At 37.2% G+C, this 8,910-nt stretch overlaps 1 protein-coding gene across 1 annotated transcript in view; it reads right to left on the reverse strand.

Annotated features, from left to right (window-relative positions):
• The window catches only part of TEX15 (testis expressed 15, meiosis and synapsis associated), a 60,178-nt gene extending 52,876 nt beyond the window's left edge, over positions 1-7,302 (reverse strand). Inside the window, exons 1-2 of the mRNA XM_069485043.1 lie at positions 7,164-7,302; positions 1,249-1,414 (exon numbers count right to left, since the gene is read on the reverse strand). Coding sequence (XP_069341144.1) covers positions 1,249-1,414; positions 7,164-7,302 — 305 coding nt within the window. The remainder of the gene's footprint in view (positions 1-1,248; positions 1,415-7,163) is intronic.
• Between the last annotated feature and the right edge of the window lie 1,608 nt (positions 7,303-8,910).

Here is an 8,910-nt window from a genome sequence, read left to right on the forward strand (position 1 = left end):
GACACAAAAACAAGTAAAAAACAATACATTAGGGGAATAAGACACAAAACTAATATATTGTGGTAAGTCTTACAAAAAGATTATAAAGTACTATCGGAAACAAATGAGTTTTTGTCTATTTGGGCAAATACCTAAGAAAACAGTAAATCCTATACCTGTTGGTCATTTAGAACATTGTAACATGTCTTAGACCATTGAGTAGTTGTTCTAACTTTTCTGTAACACTAGTAAGGAGAAATAACTGGTTGAAAGGACAAAATTTCAAATGCCTAAAGGAACCAAAATCAAAGAACAGTGCCAGGAATTCATTTTTGATGAAACCGTTCTTTCACTCTAGATAGATCGAGGATATATCCAGTCCTTTCCACTGTGAGAGCTGTGTTTTTTAGAGGGAAGATAATGTGCCACAATGAACTGTCATTCCCACCAATTCCAAATCTCCAAACTGACACCAGTGTGGCAGCATGTCTGAATCAAGAGGAACTGATTCTAAAAAACACAGAAACCAAAACATTCCTAAGTAAGTTTCACGTGTGGGTCTATCAAGCTATACTTAAGTTCTAAGTTAAAAGTGTGAAATGGTAAAGGAGACAAATTCAGAAGAAAATGAAAATGCTAAAATAAATTGTGCTCACACAAGATCTATAAATATAAAATGCTTACTTATAATGAGAACTTTACATATGCTCTTACTCTTTCTCATGAAATAACAATAATGTAATGTACTTTCCCAAAAAGCTGAAGAGGAACTTTAAAAAATTAAGTGTCAGAAATAGTGACATCAACCCAGAAAGAGTGGTTCTGGTGGAATAGCTGCAAACAGCCAGATACAATCCTCTCAAATTAAAACATCAATTCAGTCTCTCAAGGGTTGGGTTCAAAAGGGAAAAAAAAGTTATTTTCTGATTACTTTAACTGCTGTTTTACCTGTGCGGTGAGGTAGGGATCCACAAAATGGCTGCTTAATACATGTGTTCATGCATACTGCTTAAAAATTTATCAGGATTAAAAAGTTGGAAGAGGGTGTTTGATATCTGACTTCATTAACGTATAAAACTTACTAATCAAAGCTCATATTTAGCTTTCAATGTTATGAAGGGCAACACTGAAGGTAACAATAATGATCTGCACTTATTATCTCAGTAATACTTATTAAATCACAAATGGTGGAAATAAATTAGCATAAGACTCCACACTAAAAAACAAACAAAACAAAATCTCAAACTTGTTTATTAGATCATAGCTTACCTCTTAGCTCTAAAATTTTTTTCCAGTTGCTCATTGTGAACCAGTTTTGTATCCCCAAACTGCCATGATGACTGTAGGTCACAGGTTACATCAAGCCTGCACTGGTTAAGAGTATCGTGTATGAAACTATACTCTCTAGTATTGGTGCAACAAGGTGACAAGTAAACTAAAGAAAAAAAAAGGGAGAAAGTAATTATTTGTGTTTAAAATGACATTATTGTACATCCATACAATATCAAACCCAGCAAAATAACATTGGTACAATCCACAGATCTTATTAAGACTTTACCAGTTTTATACCCACTCGTGTAAGTTCTATGTAATTTTATCGCACACAGATTCATGTAACAACCACTAGAAGATACACAACTGTTTCATCACCACAGACCTCCCTGATGCTACTCCTTTATATATGTATGTTCACACTGAAACTCCCCACCATCTCTATTCCCCTCCCCTGTCCTTAAATCCTGGAAATTACTCATGTTTTCCATCTCCAGACTTGTCATTTTAAGAATGTTTTGTAAATGCAATTTTGTAGTACGTGACCTGTGGAGATCTTTTTTTTTTTTTGAGACAGAGTCTCACTTTGTTGCCCGGGCTAGAGTGAGTGCCATGGCGTCAGCCTAGCTCACAGCAACCTCAAACTCCTGGGCTCAAGCGATCCTACTGCCTCAGCCTCCCGAGTAGCTAGGACTACAGGCATGCGCCACCATGCCCGGCTAATTTTTTCTATATATATTTTAGTTGTCCATATAATTTCTTTCTATTTTTAGTAGAGACGGGGTCTCACTCTTGCTCAGGCTGGTCTCGAACTCCTGACCTTGAGCGATCCACCCGCCTCGGCCTCCCAGAGTGCTAGGATTACAGGCGTGAGCCACCGCGCCCGGCCGAGATCTCATTTTTTTCACTTAACACATTGCTCCTGAGAGCCAATTAAATTGTTGTGTGTATCAGGAGGTCATTTCTTTTCATTGTTTAGTGGTATTCCATGGATAGTTTTAACTATTCACTCACTGGAAATCTGGGTGGTTGTCAATTTTTGGCTACTACAAATAAAGCTGCTACGTACATTCATGTACAGGTTTTTGTGTGGACATAAGGATTCACTTCAAGGATAAATGCCCAAGAATATGCTTGCTGGGTCATAAGGTAGCTGCATATTTAGTTTTTGTTTTTTATTTAGAGATGGGGTTTTGCTGTATTGCCCAGGCTGGACTCGAACTCTTGGGCTCAAGCATTCTCTGGCTTCAGCTTCCCGAGTAGCTGGGTCTAAAGGAAGTGCTACTGCACCACGTTGCATGTTTAGTTTTTAAAGAAACTGGCAAATTGTTTTCCAGAGTGGCTGTGCTATCTTACATTCCCACCAACAATATATGAGTGATGTGGTTTTTCCACATGCACACCAGCATTTGGCATTGTTAGTCTTTTCTTTTTTAGCCATTCCAACAGGTGTGTGGTTATTGCTCATTGTGGTTTTCACTCATTGTGGTTTTCGTACGCAGTTTCTTAATGGCTATGATGTTGAGTATCTTTTTATATGCTTATTTTCCACCTGTATATTCTCTCTGGTGAAAAATCTGTTCATGTTTTTCCTGTTTCCTCATTGATTGTCATCTGTACAGTGACAAGCGTATGTCTGAGAGGAGGCACAAAATAAATGAGTACTTGGAATTTCCATTAACAACCAAGGGCAACAATTTATATTTAAGTTTCTACAATACTAATGTGGACCTCCTACACTTAATATTGTAGTTATATAGTAAGGCTTAATATTTGATAAAACAAGTTCACTTTATTCTTCTATTTCAAAATTGTTTTAACTATTATATAGTTTCTTTGTCCTCCCACATAAATGTCAGAATAAGCCTATGTACAAAATGTCTCGCTGGGATTTTGACAAGAACTGCAATAAATATACAGATATATTTGTGGGGATTTGACACCATTATTTTAAGGCTTTTAATTCATAAACACAGCTCATCTCTTCATTTATACAGTTTTTGTTTGATTTTTTATCAGCATTTCGTACTTCAAAGCACAAAAATTCTTTACATTTTGTTAGATTTACATCTAAGCATTTCATTTTATGAATTATTGTAAATGGTATTGTTTTTCATTTTGATTTCCAGTTGTTCTCTGCTAGTATATAGAAATACAATTGGCCCTTGAACAATACGGGCTTGAACTATGCAGGTCCACTTATATGCAGATTTTCTTCCTCCTTTGCCATCCCTGAGGCAGCAAGACCAACCCCTCCTCTTCTTCGGCCTACTCAACGTGAAGACAAGGATGGAGATGATCTCCCACTATGCTGATCTACTTTCACTTAAAGAATAAATATATTTTATCTTCCTAAGGCTTAACATTTTTTTTCTCTAGCTTATTTTATAACACAGTGTTTAATACATATAACATACAGAAAGTGTTAATCAACTATGTTACCAATAAGGCCTCTGGTCAAAACAGTAGGCCACTAAGTTTTGGGGTATCAAAAGTTTTACGTGGATTTTTCACTGTGGGCGGGGGGGTTGGTACCCCAATCTCCATGCTGTTCAAGGGTCAACTGTGCAGTTTGTTTCTTGCAATTTGATCTTGTATCCAATGACCTTGCTGAACTTACTAAGTTCTACGTTTTCCTCTTTTCTTGGTAAATTCTTTGGGATTTTCTACATAGACCATCTGTCCTCTTCAAATAGGGATGATTTCATTTCTTCTTTTCCAATCTATATGCCTATTAATTGCTTTCTTTGTGTGTGCTGGATAGAACTTCCAGTATTATTTTGAGTAATAGTGGTGAAAGACAATATTCACCACTGGGTTTTAGTGTAATAATTCATTTTACATACTGAATTCAATTTGCTTATATTTTATTTAAGGTATCTGCATCAGTGATCACTGGACACTGGTCTGTGGTTTTTCGGTATATTTGTCTGGTTTGGGAAACAGTAATACTGACCTCATAAAATTATTCTCTCCACTTCTATCTTCTGTAGAATTTGCATTCTTCTTTAAGTGTTTAGTAGAATTCTGTCAGTGAAACCATCTGGGCCTTAACATTTTTTTTCCAACAATGAATTAAATTTAATAGACATAAAGGTTATTTAAATAATCTATTTAGCATTTCAAGTGTTTTGGTAGTTTGTACTTTTCCACAAAGCCTATAGATTGGTTAAGGATAGCCCATTTCATTCTTGATAGAAGTAATTTGTGGCTTATACCTGTTTTTCTTTGTCAGTCTTGCTAGAGGTTTGTCAATTTTAATTATCTTTCCAAACAATCAGCTTTTTCTGTTTCACTGATTTTTCTTTCATCTGCTAACTTTGGGCCTACCTTGCTATTCTTTCTCAGGTTTCTTAAGGTGGAAGGCTAGATCACTGACCTGAAACCCTTCCTCTTTTCTAATGTAAGCATTTTGTGATATAAATTTTTTCTTTTTTCTTTGAGACAGAGTCTTACTTTGTTGCCCAGGCTAGAGTGCTGTGGCGTCAGCCTAGCTCACAGCAACCTCAAACTCCTGGGCTCAAGCAATCCCTCTGCCTCAGCCTCTCGAGTAGCTGGGACTACAAGCATGTGCCACCATGCCCAGCTAATTTTTTCTATGTATTTTTAGTTGTCCATATAATTTCTTTCTATTTTCAGTAGAGATGGTGTCTCGCTCTTGCTCAGGCTGGTCTCCAACTCCCGAGCTCAAATGATCCACCCCGCCTAGGCCTCCCAGAGTGCTAGGATTACAGGCATGAGCCACCACACCTGGCCCCTAAATTTTCTTGTTAGCAATGCTTTAACTATGTCCCTCAAATTTTGATAATGTTGCACTTTCATGTTTATTCAGTTTATGTATTCATTCCCTTTGAAGCATCATGAATGTTTAGAAATGTGATATTTACTTTCCAAGTATCTGGACATTTACTTATTTTTCTGTTAAATTGATTTCTACTTTTCATGTGGTCAGAGGACAAACACATTTTGTATGATTTTGATTAAGTATGTTGAGATGTGTTTCATGGCCCAACATATTATCTATCTTGTTAGTGTTCCCAGTATGCTTGAAAGAAACTTACTGATTTTAGATATTTTCTGTTCTCTAATATATGCACTCAGTGCTATAAATTTCCCCCAAAACACTGCTTTCACTGCATCCTACAAAATTTTTCATTTCATTCAAGGTATTTTAAAATTTCTCTTCAGATTTTTTCTTTGATCCATTTATTATTTAGAAGTGTGTTGTTTGAACTCCAAGTATTTTGAGATTTTCCAGTTATCTCTTACTGATTTCTAGTTTAATTCTACCATGGTCTGAGAGCAAAAATTGTATGATTTCTATCATTTCAAGTTTCTTAAGGCGTGTATTTTGGCCCAGATGTGGTCTATATTGGTGAATGTCTCATGTGAACTTGAGAAGACTGTCTGTTTTGCTGCTGTTGGATGAAATAGTCCATGGACGTCCATTATATCCAGTTGTGTGATGGTGCCGAGTTCAACTATGCCTTTACTGATTTTCTGTCTGCTGGGTATGTCTATTTCTAATAAAGAGGTATTGAAGTCTCCAACTATCATAATGGATTCATTTATTTCTCCTTGCAGTTCTATTAGTTTTTTGCCTCACGGAGTTTTTATTTCAAATATTTTATTTTTCAGTTCCAAATCTTCTATTTGGTTCTTTATCATATATTTCATTTCTTTGATGAGATTTTCCATTTTTCATTTGTTTCAAAAGTGTAATTTCTGTACAAACATCTTTATGACGGCAGCTTTAAAAGTCTTGTCAGATAATTCTAACACCTGTGTCATCTTGGCATTGGCATCTACTGAGCATCTTTTGTCATTGAAGTTGAGATTTTCCTGGCTGGTGGTTTAAGATGAGTGATTTTTATTATATCCTGGTCATTTGGGGTATTGTTATAAGACTCACGATCATATTTAATTCTGTACTTTAGCAAGCCTTTACTAAAACCATGCTGTCAGGCAAAGAGAGGCACTGACTCTTTATTACTATGCAGGGCTGAAATCCTGGCTCTCCACAGGGCCTCTACTGACACCCTCAGGGTTATCCTGTTACCACTGAAAAGGGGTGGAAGTTCACACTCCTCACTTATCCTCCACTGCCACCGTGGGAAGGGACAGATGCCGTGTTACTGCTGGATGTGGCTGAAGTCCAGGGTCTCCACTTTGTATTCAATGACTCTACTCCTAGTGGAAAGGGGGCAACTCATCACCACAGAACAGGGGTGGAAAGCCACTGACACTGCAGGAACAGGGGATGGGAAGCAGAAGAATACATTACTGCCATGTGGTAAGCTCCCTATTTGATCACTATTGGCACCACAAGGAAGGAGAAGGGTACCTTGTTCCTGCTTGGTCAGGGTAACTAAGAGTCCATGCTTCCCACTTACCCTTTTCTGACACCACCCCAACAGGAAAAGGGAGCAGCACGTTTAATGTCAAATAAGTTTCCGTCTTTCTAGGCCGCCCATTTTTCAGTCCTTTAGAAAAAGAGAACAGGCTTTTGGGGGGGCTTTTTTGAGGGGGTGGTCTGTGTCAGCTGGCATTTCTGGATTGGAGGCATCCAGTCTGAGATATGGAGGAAACAAAAAGAAAATCCAGGGAACTTACTTCTATGTCATTCCCTGAGTTCCAGGGTCATAGCTGGTCTTTTTATTCTCCATCTTTCAAAGTCTTCGGACATTTGTCTCGTATATAGTGTCCAAAGTTTTTAGGTGAACTTAGTGAGAGGGAAGAGAGATTTGTCTACTCCATTCTGTGCAGAGCCAGAAGTACATGCATGTTTAAGGAATTAAAGATCTGCCTTAACCTAATTTTATATAGAGTCAAAATGAAAGATGAACATGAACTAAGAATCAGAGAGATGCAGTAATAGTTTAAAAAAATCCTATCTTCCATAGACATATTACCTTTCCCAGCTGTCCTCCTGATCTTGGGAATAGTGAATTTCTTCAAAGGATTGACTTCTACACCAGTAATTAACAAAGGTTCACTGGTTGAACTCATTTTCCATAGTGTCTTATGTTTAGCAATCTCTTTCATTTCCATTTTGTTGGTGGCCTAAAAATCAACCCAAAGTTATTAAGCAAAAGGTCAATAAATACATAAAAGGCAATGGCAGTAAAATCATTTAAAAATTCTTCAGAGGAACTGAATAAAGATATATTCTTGGTCACACTGTCAACATGTTTCCATCTAAATTTTCCACATTACCCAAAATAGAAAATAAATTAACAACTTTGGTTTCTACATAATATTAAAAATATTTAAATTTTAGTTTCTAACAAGACCTTTTTCTTGTAATTCGTGTAATTATAATTGGGTAACCAAAAGCCTCTGTGTTCCTGAAAAGCTTAAAGACTTCCAGACTTAATTTTTATTAAACATTTGGTAAAATTCTTAATATTCCATTTTTAAAAAGTATTTTTCATATATACTTCTGTGACTAGAATAAGTCAGAATCTCTCTCCCTTTTCTTTCTCCCTTTTTTTCTTTCTTCCCCCTTCTCTCTCTCCCCAATCTCCACAACCCCCTATACAAACATTGATTCTTAACCTCTCAAATAGAACTCAAATTGGATACCAAAGGAAAGCTATGAAACCCACAGAGAAATATATGTAAGTAGGTATTTTTCATACCATTTCATAATATGCTTGATGAGCCTCCTCATACCTACCAACTGCTTAGTTCAAACATTAGATCACAATCCAATTTAAAATATGCCAAAATTCTACAGAAGGATCACTAAGGATAAGATTCTATAGGAGGCTCACAAAGGATGTTGTTGAGCCTAAGAAATACTGACTTATAGAAATGCCCCATATATTTTGAGAGACAGATATGATTTCAGAAGTCAAGCAAGGCTTTGCCCTAAAGGGAAATGTAAACGTGTTAGTTCGCATATCAAAAGCTGCCTTGCCTCAGGAGGGCGTCTCAATGGTCAGTAGCAGCTGCTTTCCAGGGCAATGCTGCAATCTGGGCCTATGGCTCTCACCTGTTTTGAAAGACAAACCAGGTCTTGCCTAAAGCCAAGGGATGCCGGAGCTGATCAACAAAGACAGGCCACTGGAGATGAGAGCTGATAATAAGATATGCTGCCCGAGCCAGGCCCAGACGGAACCACGCAGTTAAAGTAAATAGCATAGGAGACAGTTCATGTTTGACTTCTGAAATCTCTGTTCTAATACACAATAACCAGAGCCACGATGTCTGTTTTTGCTAAAGTAATAACCTTATCATAAAACTTAGAAGTTTGCCCTAAGAAGATTTTATAACTCATTGTTCACCTAGATAGAGTTAGTTGAAGGATCTGTAGTAGCCTTATAGAAGACTTTGACCCTAAACCAAACTACCTATTATTATGTAAATCCCATTACCCATGGCAACCAAAAACCTGTACCTGCCCTATAAGTATCTGTGTAAAACTTCAGTCTGGGTTGCATTTCTGCGGGAAGAGATGTAGCCTTCCGGGCACCCTGCTTTATCTATCTTCATAAATCTTTACTTTATAAACTGTATCTTTGGCTCTGTGTATTATTTTTATTTGTTTCCTACTATTTTTTCATCCTTTGCGACGAACCCTGTCTGAGGGACCCAAACTTTTGCGGGGAGCGTAGCTAACTCCCCGTAGGATTTCTCCCCCCAATCCTCTCCTCC

The sequence above is a fragment of the Eulemur rufifrons genome, chromosome 12 (genome assembly GCF_041146395.1).
Source record: "Eulemur rufifrons isolate Redbay chromosome 12, OSU_ERuf_1, whole genome shotgun sequence".
In the NCBI taxonomy this organism is placed as follows: Eukaryota; Metazoa; Chordata; class Mammalia; order Primates; family Lemuridae; genus Eulemur; species Eulemur rufifrons.